This window comes from Elephas maximus, chromosome 3 (assembly GCF_024166365.1).
Source record: "Elephas maximus indicus isolate mEleMax1 chromosome 3, mEleMax1 primary haplotype, whole genome shotgun sequence".
Classification (NCBI taxonomy): Eukaryota; Metazoa; Chordata; class Mammalia; order Proboscidea; family Elephantidae; genus Elephas; species Elephas maximus.
In genome coordinates this window covers 214,410,250-214,425,127 of record NC_064821.1, presented here as the reverse complement: position 1 = coordinate 214,425,127, position 14,878 = coordinate 214,410,250, and the positions used below count along the sequence as shown (strand labels likewise).

At 40.8% G+C, this 14,878-nt stretch overlaps 1 protein-coding gene across 6 annotated transcripts in view; it reads right to left on the bottom strand.

Moving 5' to 3' along the window:
- Nucleotides 1-9,777: 9,777 nt before the first annotated feature.
- SELP (selectin P) overlaps nucleotides 9,778-14,878 on the bottom strand; it is a 41,088-nt gene continuing 35,987 nt past the window's right edge. For all 6 annotated transcript variants that reach the window (XM_049881277.1, XM_049881272.1, XM_049881273.1 and 3 more), the window contains 3 exons: nucleotides 12,739-12,769; nucleotides 11,671-11,726; nucleotides 9,778-10,431 (listed from right to left, as the gene is read on the bottom strand). In XM_049881277.1, the coding sequence (XP_049737234.1) occupies nucleotides 11,672-11,726; nucleotides 12,739-12,769 (86 nt within the window). In that variant the 3' untranslated portion in view covers nucleotides 9,778-10,431; nucleotide 11,671. The remainder of the gene's footprint in view (nucleotides 10,432-11,670; nucleotides 11,727-12,738; nucleotides 12,770-14,878) is intronic.

Sequence of the window (14,878 nt, the reverse complement as noted above, 5' to 3'; positions counted from 1 at the left end):
TAATAGGTTCTAAAATCAGGTAGAGTGAGGCCTCCCACTTTCTTCTTCTTTTTCAGTAATGCTTTACTTATCCGAGGCTTCTTTCCCTTCCATATGAAGTTGGTGATTTGTTTCTCCAACACATTAAAAAATGTCATTGGAATTTGGATCGGAAGTGCATTGTATGTATAGATGGCTTTTGGTAGAATAGACATTTTTACTATGTTAAGTCTTCCTATCCATGAGCAAGGTATAGTTTTTCCACTTAAGTAGGTCCTTTTTAGTTTCTTGTAGTAGTACTTTGTAGTTTTCTTTATATAGGTCATTTACATCTTTGGTAAGATTTATTCCTAAGTATTTTATCTTCTTGGGGGCTACTGTGAATGGTATTGATTTGGTGATTTCCTCTTCGATGTTCTTTTTGTTGATGTAGAGGAATCCAAGTGATTTTTGTATGTTTATCTTATAACCTGAGACTGCCAAACTCTTCTATTAGTTTCAGTAGTTTTCTGGAGGATTCCTTAGGGTTCTCTGTGTATAAGATCATGTCATCTGCAAATAGAGATAATTTTGCTTCCTTCTTGCCAATTCTATGCCCTTTATTTCTTTGTCTAGCCTAATTGCTCTGGCTAGGACCTCTAGCACAATGTTGAATAAGAGCGATGATAAAGGGCATCCTTGTCTGGTTCCCGTTCTCAAGGGAAATGCTTTCAGGCTCTCTCCATTTAGAGTGATGTTGGCTGTTGGCTTTGTATAGATGCCCTTCATTATGTTGAGGAATTTTTCTTCAATTCCTATTTTGCTGAGAGTTTTTATCATAAATGGGTGTTGGACTTTGTCAAATGCCTTTTCTGCATCGATTGATAAGATCATGTGGTTTTTGTCTTTTGTTTTATTTATATGGTGGGTTACATTAATGGTTTTTCTAATATTAAACCAGCCTTGCATACCTGGTATAAATCCCACTTGGTTGTGGTGAATTATTTTTTTGATATGTTGTTGAATTCTATTGGCTAGAATTTTGTTGAGGATTTTTGCATCTATGTTCATGAGGGATATAGGTCTGTAATTTTCTTTTTTTGTGATGGCTTTACCTGGTTTTGGTATTAGGGATATGGTGGCTTCATAGAATGAGTTAGGCGGTATTCCGTCATTTTCTATGCTTTGAAATACCTTTAGTAGTAGTGGTGTTAACTCTTCTCTGAAAGTTTGGTAGAACTCTGCAGTAAAGCCATCCGGGCCAGGGATTTTTTTTGTTGGGAGTTTTTTGATTACCATTTCAATCTCTTTTTTTGTTATGGGTCTATTTAGTTGTTCTACTTCTGATTGTGTTAGTTTAGGTAGGTAGTGTTTTTCCAGGAATTCATCCATTTCTTCTAGGTTTGCAAATTTGTTAGAGTACAATTTTTTGTAATAATCTGATATGATTCTTTTAATTTCAGTTGGTTCTGTTGTGATGTGGCCCTTCTCGTTTCTTATTCGGGTTATTTGTTTCCTTTCCTGTATTTCTTTAGTCAGTCTGGCCAATGGTTTATCAATTTTGTTAATTTTTTCAAAGAACCAGCTTTTGGCTTTGTTAATTCTTTCAATTGTTTTTCTGTTCTCTAATTCATTTAGTTCAGCTCTAATTTTTAGTATTTGTTTTCTTCTGGTGCCTGATGGATTCTTTTGTTGCTCACTTTCTATTTGTTCAAGTTGTAGGGACAGTTCTCTAATTTTGGCTCGCTCTTCTTTTTTGTATGTGTGCATTTATCGATATAAATTGACCTCTGAGCACTGCTTTTGCTGTGTCCCAGAGGTTTTGATAGGAAGTATTTTCATTCTCGTTGCATTCTATGAATTTCCTTATTCCCTCCTTGATGTCTTCTATAACCCAGTCTTTTTTCAGGAGGGTATTGTTCAGTTTCCAAGTGTTTGATTTCTTTTCCCTAATTTTTCTGTTATTGATTTCCACTTTTATGACCTTGTAGTCTGAGAAGATGCTTTGTAATATTTCGATGTTTTGGATTCTGCAAAGGTTTGTTTTATGACCTAATATGTAGTCTATTCTAGAGAATGTTCCATGTGCGCTAGAAAAAAAAGTATACTTTGCAGCAGTTGGGTGGAGAGTTCTGTAAAAGTCAATGAGGTCAAGTTGGTTGATTGTAGCAATTAGGTCTTCTCTGTCTCTATTGAGCTTCTTAGTGGATGTTCTGTCCTTCTCCAAAAGTGGTGTGTTGAAGTCTCCTACTATAATTGTGGAGATGTCTATCTCACTTTTCAGTTCTGTTAAAATTTGTTGTATGTATCTTGCAGCCTTGTCATTTGGTGCATAAATATTTAATATGGTTATATCTTCCTGATCAATTGTCCCTTTTATCATTATGTAGTGTCCTTCTTTATCCTTTGTGTTGGATTTAACTTTAAAGTCTATTTTGTCAGAAATTAATATTGCTACTCCTGCTCTTTTTTGCTTATTGTTTGCTTGATATATTTTTTTCCATCCTTTGAGTTTTAGTTTGTGTCTGTAAGTCTAAGGTGTGTCTCTTGTAGGCAGCATATAGACGGGTCGTGTTTCTTTATCCAGTCTGAGACTCTCTGTCTCTTTATTGGTGCATTTAGTCCATTTACATTCAGTGTAATTATAGATAAGTATGTGTTTAGTGCTGTCATTTTGATGCCTTTTTATGTGTGTTGTTGACAATTTCATTTTTCCATTTACTTTTTTGTGCTGAGACGTTTTTCTTTGTAAATTGTGTTCCTCATTTTCATAGTATTTGACTTTATGTTTGCTGAGTCGTTACTTTTTTCTTGGTTTTTATTTTGAGTTATGGAGTTGTTATACCTCTTCGTGGTTACCTTAATATTTACCCCTATTTTTCTAAGTAAAAACCTAACTTGTATTGTCCTGTATTGCCTTGTATCCCTCTCCTTGTGGCAGTTCTGTGCCACCTGTATTTAGTCCCTCTTTTTGATTATTGTGATATTTTACATATTGACTTCAATGATTCCCTGTTTTGAGCTTTTTTTTTTAATTAATCTTAATTTGTTTTTGTGATTGCCCTATTTGAGTTGATATCAGGATGCTCTGTTCTGTGACCTCTTGTTGTGCTGTTATCTGATATTATTGGTTTTCTGACCAAACAATTTCCTTTAGTATTTCTTGTAGCTTTGGTTTGGTTTTTGCAAATTCTCTAAGCTTGTGTTTATCTGTAAATGTCTTAATTTTGCCTTCATATTTCAGAGAGAGTTTTGCTGGATATATGACCCTTGGGTGGGAGTTTTTCTCCTTCAGTGCTCTGTATATGTCATCCCATTGCCTTCTCGCCTGCATGGTTTCTGCTGAGTAGTCTGAACTTATTCGTATTGATTCTCCCTTGTAGGAGACCTTTCTTTTCTCCCTGGCTGCTTTTAAAATTTTCTCTTTATCTTTGGTTTTGGCAAGTTTGATGATAATATGTCTTGGTGATTTTCTTTTTAGATCAATCTTAAATGGGGTTCGATGAGCATCTTGGATAGATATCCTTTCATCTTTCATGATGTCAGGGAAGTTTTTTGCCAACGGATCTTCAACTATTCTCTCTGTGTTTTCCGTTGTCCCTCCCAGGGCTCTTTTTTGTTGGGAGTTTTCTGATTACCTTTTCAATCTCTTTTTTGTTATGGGTCTATTTGGTCATTCTACCTCTGTTTGTGTTAGTTTAGGTAGGTAATGTGTTTCTAGGAATTCATCCATTTCTGCTAGGTTTTCAAATTTGTTAGAGTACAATTTTTCATAGTAATCTGATATGATTCTTTTAATTTCAGTTGGGTCTGTTGTAATATCGCCCATCTCATTTCTTATTTGGGCTATTTGCTTCCTTTCCGGTTTTTCTTTTGTCAGTTTGGCCAATGGTTTATCAATTTTGTTAATTTTTTCAAAGAACCAGCTTTTGGTCTTGTTAATGCTTCCAATTGTTTTTCTGTTTTCTGTTTCATTCAATGCTACTCTAATGTTTATTATTTGTTTTTTTCTGGTGTCCGAGGGTTTCTTTAGTTGCTCTCTTTCTATTTGTTCAAGTTGTAGGGATAATTCTTTGATTTTAGCCCTTTCTTTCCTTTGTATGTGTGTGTTTATTGATATAAAGTGACCTCTGAGCACTGCTTTCGCTGTGTCCCAAAGGTTCTGATAGGACGTGTTTTCATTCTCATTGGATTCTATGAATTTCTTTATTCCATCCTTAATGTCTTGTATAACCCAGTGTTTTTTTGAGCAGGGCATTGTTCAATTTCCAAGGGTTTGATTTCTTTTCCCTGCTTTTTCTGTTATTGATTTCCACTTTTATGGCCTTATGGTCAGAGAAGATGCTTTGTAATATTTCAGTGTTTTGGATTCTGCTAAGGCTTGCTCTAATATGTGGCCTATTCTAGAGAATGTTCCAAGTGCACTAGAAAACAAAGTGTATTTGGCTGCTGTTGGGTGGAATGTTCTGTATATGCTTATGAGGTCAAGTTGGTTGATTGTTGCATTTAGATCTTCTGTCTTTATTGAGCTTCTTTCTGGATGTTCTGTCCTTCACTGAAAGTGGTGTGTTGAAGTCTCCTACTATAATTGTGGAGCTGTCTTTATCACTTTTCAATGCTGTTAGAGTTTGTTTTATGTATCCTGCAGCCCTGTCATTGGGTGCGTAATATTTAATATGGTTATATCCTCCTGTTAGACTGTCCCTTTAATCATTACATAGTGTCCTTCCTTATCCTTTGTGGTGCATTTAACTTTAAAGCCTATGTTGTCAGAAATTAATGTTGCCAGTCCTGCTGTTTTTTGATTGTTGTTTGCTTGATATATTTTTTTCCATTCTTTGAGTTTTAGTTTGTTTGTGTCTCTGAGTCTAAGGTGTGTCTCTTATAGGCAGCATATAGATGGATTGTGTTTTCCTTATCCATTCTGCCACTCTCTGTCTCTTTATTGGTGCATTTAGTCTGTTTACATTCAGCTTAGTTATGGATAGGTACGAGTTTAGTGCTGTCATTTTTTGTGTGTTGTTGATGATTTCTTTTTCCCACTTAATTTTTTGTGCCGAGTAGTTTATCTTTATATGTTGTCTTTTCCTCTTTTTCTCTGTTGTTGATCTTGTTTCTGCTGAGTCTCTATTTTTTTCTTGTATTTTATTTTGATGAGTAGGATAGTTAGTCTCCTTTGTGGTTACCTTAATATTTACCCCTATATTTCTAAGTTTGCCTAACTTTTTCTTCCTCTCCATATGAAAGATCTAAGACTATATTTCTTAGTCCCTCTTTATTGTTTTAATGTTGTCTTCTTTTACATAGTAATATCGCTGTTTCCCTGTTTTGAGTGTTTTTTTATCTTGATTTATTTTTGTGATTTCTCTGTCTGGGTTGACATCTGTTTGCTCTGTCCAGTGTTCTAGCCTTGGGTTGATACCTCATATTATTGATTTTCTAACCAAAGAACTCCCTTTAGTATTTCTTGTAGTTTTGTTTGGTTTTTAAGAATACCTTCAACTTCTGTTTATCTGGAAATGTCCTAATTTCACCTTCATATTTGAGAGACAGTTTTGCTGGATATATGATTCTTGGGGAAAAATTTTTTCCTTCAGTGCTTTATATAAGTTATCCCATTGCCTTCTTGTCTGCTTGGTTTCTGCTGGGTAATCCGAGATTATTCTTATCAACTTTTCCTTTATCCCTAGCTGCTCTTAAAATTCTCTCTTTATCTTTGGTTTTGGCACGTTTGATTATAATATGTCTTGGTGACTTTCTTTTCAGATCTACCTTATGAGGACTTTGATGAGCATCTTGGAGAGATATCTTCTCATCTTTCATGATGTCGGGAAAGTTTTCTGCCAACAAATCTTCAACAATTCTCTCTGCATTTTCTGTTATCCTTCCCTCTTCTGGCACTCCAATCACTCATATGTTGTCTCTCTTGATAGAGTCCCACATGATTCTTGAGGTTTCTTCATTTTTTTTAATTCTTTTATCTGATTTTTCTTCAAATATATTGGTGCCAAGTGTTTTATCTTCAAGTTCACAAATTTTGCCTTCCACTTGCTCAATTCTGCTCCTCTGACTTTCTATTGAGTTGTCTAATTCTGTAATTTTATTGTTAATCTTCTGAATTTCTGATTGCTGTCTACGGATTCTTGCAGCTTATTAAATTTTTCATTATATTCTTGAGTAACCTTTTTAATTTTTTCATCAGCTTTATCTGTGTGTTCCTTGGCCTGTTCTGTATATTTCCTGATCGCCTTCCTAATCCTGTTCCTAATGTCTTGAAGAGGTCTGTATATTAATCTTTGAATTCTGCATCTGGTAATTCCAGGAAAGCACCTTCGTCCAGAAGATCCCTTGATTCTTTTTTATGAGAGCTTGTTGAGGTGATCATGGTCTGTTTCTTTATGTGACTTGATATTGACTGTTGTCTCCAAGCCATCTATAAGTTATTGTATTAATTTATTATATGTTTGCTTACTGTATCCTAGCTTCTTGCTTTGTTTTGTTTTGATATGCCCAAATGGTTTGCTTGAATGAGCTAGCTTGATTATTTTTGCCTTTGAAGCTCTGACCTCCTGTCACCAGATGGCTAGAGCTGTTATCAGGTATATCAATCTAGGAGTCCATTCACTTTTCTTGTATGAATTCAGCTCAGGTGTCCAGGTAGCAGGTCATCAAGTGTGTGCTACAGGCTCTGCCCTACAGTCTTAGAGGGGCAGTGGTGATTGGTGTAGGTACAGGTATCGGGTTGCAGCAGAGGGTCATGCTGTGAACAAGGCAGGGGGCTGAGAACTGTCCCCCAAGTGTCTGTGAGGAAAGCACATCCCTGTTCCCTAAAGCATACAGGTGGGTGGGTTCTGCAGATGGACCATGCACTCCCAATGCTTTTGGTTGTAAGGATTGGGAAGTACCTGTTATCCTTGGACCCCTTTTGTGGGTGGCTGGGTGACCTGAGTCGAGCCACTAGTCCTTATGCCCCTGATGTAGGTAGGTGAGGACCCTGTTTAATAGGCAAAGTGATGTCAAGTATCAAACACCCACCTCTCTACAGTACAGCTGAAACAATTGCAATCTGCCACCAAGGGCCTATTCTCCTGATACAGGCTCACACAAGTCCATGCAGGGGGGAAAGGTATTCAAAGTCCATGGACCGTTTATGCCTGGACAAGAGCCTCTTCTGTCCTGAGCTCCCCCAGTTAGTGGAGCCGGCAAATAATCTTTTCCCCCAGTTGTGAATTTATTCCTTCTCCAAAGCCGAGAGAATGGTTCAGGTAGCTCAATAGGACCTATTTCAGCCCCAGGGAAATCAACAGCCACTGAAGCTGGCTTGGGGGCTGGGGGCATGGTAAAACATATGCAAGTACTTAGCTTTTGCAGAGAGCACTGTTCCTCTCTGCTTGTGGAGGTGAGAGTAGGCCATGTAGCTGGCTGCTTCTGTCTGAGGAAACTGCAGCCAAACGCTACTACCAGTCCCCCACCGTTGCTCTGGGAATGGTGCCTGAAGGTTCCCAGTGATTCGGTCCCATAACTCCTCTCTGCTTCTGAGCCATCTCTCCCTTTCCCTGCCACTCAGTCCATTTTCTAACTTTGCCTTTGATGTTCAGGGCTCCTAGCTTGTCATAAATATAATCGTCTCACTTGTTTTTTTCGGGTCTATGTCGTAAGAGGGATCATTGGAAGTGTCTGGCTATTCCACCATCTTGGCCCAGCCTCTGGTTTTTCTTTTCGAGTTAGAATTTTGTTCTACATTTTTCTCCAGCTCTATCTGGGACCCTCTATTGTGATCCTTGTCAGAGAAGTCAGTGGTGGTAGCCAGGCACCATCTAGTTGTACTGGACTCAGTCCAGTGGAGGCCGTAGTAGATGTGGTCCATTAGTCCTTTAGACTAATCTTTCCCTTGTATCTTTAGTTTTCTTCACTATTCCTTGCTCCTGAGGGAGTGAGACCAATGGAGTATCCTAGATGGCCACTCACAGGCTTTTAAGTCTGGGGACACTACTCACCAAAGTAGAATGTGGAACATTTTCTTTATGAACTACGTTATGCCAGTTGAGCTAGATGTTGCCTGAGACCATGGTCCCCACAGCCTTCAGCCCAGCAATTCTGTCCCTCAGGGAGTTTGGATGTGTCTATGGAGCTACCATGACCTTGCCTTGTACAGGTTGTGCTGGCTTCCCCAGTATCGTGTACTGTCTTACCCTTCACCAAAGTTTCCACTTATCTATTGTCAATTTAGTGTTTTTTCTTCCCCGCCCCTCCCCTCCGTCCTAACCATCAAAGATTATTTCTTTTTGGGTGTAAACCTTTTCATGAGTTTTTAAAGTTTTATATTTCATACAATATTTGTCCTTTTGTGATGGACTTATTTCACTCAGCATAATGCCCTCCAGATTTCTCCATGTTATGAGATGCTTCACAGACTCATTGTTGTTCTGTCCCCACCCCCGCTGCTATCGAATTTGTTGCTTAATACTCCATTGTGTGTAGGTATCACAGTTTGTTTATCCATTCATTTGTTGATGGGTATGTAGGTTGTTTCCATCTTTCCTGGAGTTGAGTTTTTACAACACAAAACAGGGATGATAGACACAGTTTTCCCTAACAGGGTTGTCTACGCTGAAAGAAGACCATCGAGTGTATAACCCCTGGCACTTGGGAAGTACACGGCACATGTGTATGACCATGATTGTTTTCCTGCCTCCAGGGCCCCATGTATTCTTGGATGATGTTATTTTGCATTGACGGAGGATCTGAGAAGTGTATGTCTGTGATTCCCTGCATCTACACCCCTCCAACCTTCCGTCATATGCTTTGTCTCAACACATTCAGTAAATTGTAATCTGGGCAACTCACATGAGGTCTGATCTAACCATGTCAGGATCCTCAATATCTTCCCTCCTCCTACACGCAACCTTCCATCTCAGCTCCTTGGCTGCTGTTGTTCTACCACTCAGAATGCCCATCCTCTTCCTCTCGACCTGTCTACCATTTACAGTCCAACCAGAGGCCTGCTTACCTCTGATCCTGAGATCAAATTGACGTTTCCATATTCTGAACTGCTACAACACTATCCCAATTATATACACACACTGATTACCCTATTATTGTGCATGGGTATCTATTGTCTCCTCAACTAGATTAGAAATTACTCAAGTATAAACTATAAACTACTAGTACTGCACTTATACTTTCCAATTCATCTGCATCAGTGGTTCCCAAAGCTGGCAAACCGTGAGTCCCCTGGGGAGCTTTCACAAACTGCGGAAGCCAGGGCTGAGAGCCACTGTCTGACAACACCTGCCTGGTGATTGGCACGTAGTATGCCGTCAGGGATACTACTGACATACATCAGAGAGCAATTTTAAAAGCACATTGTCCCCTAAGACTATTACAGAAGCTCTTGCAAAATTATTGTAACCCTTTGTATGCGATGAGTTAGACGGCTTTGCCACTTTTATTTGCATGTTTACTTTGTATGGTTCCATGTGTACGACATAATCATTCATTGCGTTTCAGAGACACAACAACAATATTTTTCGTTCTCAAGTTTCTGCATTAATGCAACAACTCTGCTACTGTGCAACATTCCATGCGCTATTTATAAAGCGGGTGATTTAAAGAGCACGCAAAGCACATGTGTTCTTTCCTGTAGAACACTCAGGTGACCAGGGCTTTTTCTGCTTCTCTGATTTTCTTTTTGAAAATCAGACTGAAGGGTTGAACTGTAATGGATATTACTGCATTTAGGTATTACATTAATGGTAAACCAAGTGATGTACCAAAGTTGACTGAACAAAATACCAAATAGAACAGGATGTTTGGGGGAAGTTCTTTTAATTATAGATTTGAATATTGGTCTTTGGGTCCTTTGGAGAAGAGTGACTTGTGGGATAAGGTCTACTATGACGACAGTGACACGTGCCCTTGCAGCTTGGTTCTTGGTCTTCTGCGGTCTCTGGTCCCCTGGCCCAGAGGCCTAAGAGGCCTTGTCAACAGCAAGCACTGGAGACCCTAGAAGGTCCTACAGGAATTCGTTCAAGTCAGGGACACTCCCTGCCTTCCAAAATAGGCAGTGCCTTCTTCCAACGCAAAAGGCAAGAGGGACTTTTGTATCTCCACAGTCTGGTCTTCTGGTGAGTCAAATGTTCCAGATGCTTTGTCTACTGCTGATTATTTCAAGTAACAGCCGGGGTGCAGCCCACAGACCGGGGCAGAAACATCTCCTCCTGGCTTCTGCTGCTCGGGTTAGAGGCAGGGGAGAGGGGGAGTAGGAGGGGTGGCAGGGAGCTGGGGTGTGGTGCCATTCTTCTGCTCTGGTTCAGAGCCAATTTAAAGGAAATTCCATATCCGCTATTCACAGGTATTTACAGAAAACTGCAGCAAACGCACTACAGTTGAACTCAAGTCTGGCAGGAAGCTGGTGTTCAAAAACAGGATCCTGAGAAGGCTGAATGAGACGGCCAGGAGGAGGACGAGTCTCTGAAAATGAGACCAAAAAAAAAAAAAAGAATTATCTTTTCCTTTAAAAAGAAAAGAAAGAAGAATGAAAGGTAAATATTTAACACTGCTGAATTTCTGTAATGACCTCAGGGGACACTGTGCTGTTAGATTTTGTTTCTGATGTGCCGTCAATAGCACCTCGGGCTGCTTACTGCCTGCCAATCACTGGGCAGGTGTTGCAGGATACCAGCTTCTCGACCCCAGCTCCTGAGTCTGAATCTGCATTTTATAAAAGAAAGGAAGGAAGGGAGAAACCCCTTACCATTTCCACCCTCTGAGTCCCTTGGTGGTGCAAATGGTTAACACGTTCAGCTCTTAACTGAAAGGTTGGAGTTTTGAGTTCGTCCAGGGGTGCCTCAGAAGAAAGGCCTGGCAATCTACTTCCAAAAACTCAGCCACTGGAAAGTCCACAGAGCACAGTTGTACTCTAACACACAGGGGGTGCCCTGAGTCAGAGTCGACCCCACAGCAACCAGTTTCTAGAGGCTTCATTTAATCTTCTCCAGAACCAGTACATTCTGTCACCCGGGACGCTTTTCTTAGGAAACTCAGCTACCTGCCGAGCTTTCTGGGAGAGGGGAGGTGTCAGATTGTTTTTGTTTTCCCAGCAGGCTGCATAGAGGGTTGGCTTCATAAATGTGAACGTTTACATGACTTCTGCTTCTCAGGCAGAAGTGTCACGGTGTCATTACCACCTAGCAGCCACTAAATAAGACCTTATCCAGAAATATAAGTTACGTCTTGTTAGAACATTTCTGTTCTGCAGGAAATGAGTGTTCTCAGGTGGACTCACTTTCTGTCATCACTCTGTGGCAGTATCTGTATCTGTGCCCTACCGCCAGCAGAAGCTCCTTCATGGCCTGGTAATTTAAGACATGCTTAAAATTGAATATTAAAAAAAAAAAAAGAAAAACAGTTGCCATCAAATCAATTCCAACCCATGGCCACCTCATGTGTGTCAGAGTAGAACTGTGCCCTATAAGGTTTTCAGTGGCTGATTTTTGGGAAAGCAGATTGCCAGGCTTTTCTTCCAAGGTGCCTCTGGGTGGACTCAAGCCTCCAACCTTTTGGTTAGCAGCCGAGTTCATTCACTATTCGTGCCACCCAGGGACTCCTAAAATTTAATACATGATTATATAATGAAAAGTCGAGCTTTATGTCCTTCCTCTTTCTCTGACTCTTCTCTTTCCTTCAAAAATATCTTCAGAGGTAATTTACCTTAAGGGCTGGGGTCAAATGCAGCGTTTGTGAAGACTCCGTATGTTCCTAGGTGGCTGAAAGAACAGAGACACAGGGTGATCTGCCATGTACTGCTTCATACCCAACAACACAGAAAGAAACTGCACACAAAGAACTTGGTATCTCCCGAAACCATGGGTTACCAGCCGCCCCTGGAATTCTGCTTGAAAAAGGAAGGAGAAGCAAATGCCAAAGCAGTTTTCAAGATTCCACTTAACGCGCTGGATAACGTGCTTTGCATTTCACACCCCCATTAGGTTATTGTCGATGCTTTATGTATTGACTAACTGGAATGTCCCCCCAAGTAGCTGCAGCCTCTCCTTGGTGAGAGGAAATAGTCACAAAGTTCCCAGTCTTGACACTTGACAAGCTGGCAATAGTTCTCAAAGGACACTCATACTGCCCCCGGGGGGTGGTTTTTGGTTTACATAGTGTACATAATGATTAAGGAGTTCTGGTTTGTAGCAGGCAGAGGTGGGGTGCTGAATGTCCTAAAAAGCACAGGTCACAAAAATCGCCCCACAGCCTCACACAACTTGAACACATCTACTCAATATTCATGTAGGGGAAAAATTTCTAAGCCTGGAACTTAACTGCTTTACATATAAACCTTAAGTATCCTTGTGTCTTTTAAAATGCAATTGCTGTATAAACTGGGGAAGATTACAACAGGCTTTACAACTCTTTACCAGGGCATTCACCATTTGGAAAACCGGCTTGTGTTGGCACAGCTCTGACGCCTCAGCCTCCCTCTGTGGCTGCTGCCCCTCTAGCGATTCTACCCAGAAGTGCAGGCTTCTGACCACCTCCTGGTGGGAGGCCCACGCTTTAACTCTTTATTCGTGTTATAAACCACTTTCTCTTTTACTTCTCCTTTATATTGTAGTCAGGCATTTACTGATTTTTTAAAAATATGTGCAGTTAGGCTATATATTGTCTGTGTATTTCACTTCAAGATAACGAAGGGGACACTGCAGATTTATTATAAAATGACAGTGCCACACATGAGCAGTCTGACACATCACAGTGACTTCAAAACATTCTTACCTTTGAGGGTTCAAGGGGCTTTTCCCGTCATCTGAAATAGGTGAGGAGGCACAATAGTTGTTACAAAAGAAAAAAAATAAGTTGGAAGAGAAAAATCAGTAACAGGAATTATTGGGGAAAGTCAGTGGACTGATTATGAGGGGATACTGAGAACAATCTTCCCCCCTCCCAACCCACCGTCCCCAGGACCTGGGAGGTAGGGCCTGGTTTAGGCCCCATTAGATGTTTGACAATATGTAAGTCCGGAATCCTCTCACTTCTCCCACTTCCTCGGTGAAAACCTCTCCTCATACTTCCGGCCCTTGCCTTCAGGCTCTTCCCTCTCTCCCTCCCTCCCTCGCTTCCTTCCTTCCTTCCTTTTATTGTTGTTGTTTAGGTCATTGGTTCTTGCAGTTCATTTCTCTGGCATTTGACGGCCCTGTATTGCTGCAACCTGTATTCCAATTCCTCAGCCATCAGCTGAGCGAGCTAACTGCATAAACAAATCCACACCAACACAACAGTGGATGTCTTCCCTCCAGGGTAATATATGTGACCAGGGGTCTCCTGTCTTAATCCAAACATCAGCCTCTAATAATGGAAGCTTTAGACATTTTAGGAGGCCTGCCCATTATCCCATGGGAAGAGAAAAGGGAGACAGCATCTCCTGGCTGAATAAGTTTAGAAAACATTAGGTTAAGCAAAGATTAACACATTCATTTATGACAGGGCATGACTGTGCCTTTGCTGTGAGAATGAGCACATCCTGAGTTGGCAGAAAGGGGACAGACAATGCTGCGGTTCCTTTTGTTTGATAATAGAATCCTAGAAGTCTGAAACCAAAGGGACAGGCTTAGGGAAATCTCCCCATCTCGAACAAATGAACTTATTAATTATTAAGGATCCTGAAGGATGGGTGGCCGCTGTTCTCATCACTCTTCAGAAGGTTCCCTAGAAATGTCTCAAAACTAAAGAGAGAACCTGGGGCGGAAAGCAGGAATACTGTGACTGCTCCATGATTATCCAGCTCTTAGGAGCTCTTGGCATTTGGTTAAACACGGAGGGATTGGTTGTATCTTGGGGTTGGCTGAATTGCTCTTTGGGACTTTTTTGCATGGAGGAATTGGTTGTATCTCATGGTACACCTCTTTGGTCTTTAAGCAGAGTAGTGCCCATTGTATATTGACCTAGTCAAGATTCTCTGAGTGGTGCAAATGGTTAAGCCCTTGACTACTGGAGCTCAGCTGCTAACCAAAAAGTCAGCAGTTCAAATCCACCAGCTGCTCCTTAGAAACCCTATGGGGCAGTTCTACTTTGTCCGATAAGGTCACTAAGAGTCAGAATCAACTTGATGGCAGCAGGTTTTGTTTTTTGTTGTTGTTGCTTACTAACCAAAAGATTGGTGGTTCAGACCCACCCAGAGGTACCTCACAAGAAAGGCCTGGGGATCGGCTTCTGAAAGGGCACAGCTTTGAAAACTCTATGGAGCAGTTCAGCTCTGCACATGTGGGATCTCAATGGCAACTAACAACAATGATATTGTGTTAGTCACCCACTCACATGGGCACGTAAGGAGCTCTGGAAAAACAGCCTCAATGCCGTAGTGCCTGTGTGATAAGATAAGAGAACAAGTGGTTCTTCCTCTGGGCAGTTAGAAAAGGCATTGAAGCTCCTGAATCCAGTGGGAGCTCTGTAAGGTGCTCTAACATAGCCTCTTCCAGTTATCTGGATCTGAGCATCCCTGACCTCTCTGATGCCCCTAGTTAATTTCCAGGAGAAGCCATGTGGAGGAAGAGCTGCGTTAGCCTATAAGCTTACAGCAGGTTAAACACCTGGAACAGATGGAGAAAGGTGCTCCAAACCTTAGGGAATGGTGCTCCCTTCTTCATCTTAGGCCAAAGCTCTTGTTCCGATGAGCAGTCGATAGACAGTTTTCCTAATAGAGGGTCTTCATCCATTTTGGTCACTTCCCTGCTTAAATCCTTCATCAGCTCCACAGTTTTCAGGAGAACGTGTTTCGTTAATAAAAAGGCAGCTCCTTACACTTTTTGCTTCATCTTTAGCCCCTTTGATTCAGATGCACGAACTGCACAATGACCATTGTCCCAGCTGTTTAACTTTCCTATCTTCTCAAACCATTCTCTCTGCTGGAAGTCTGTTG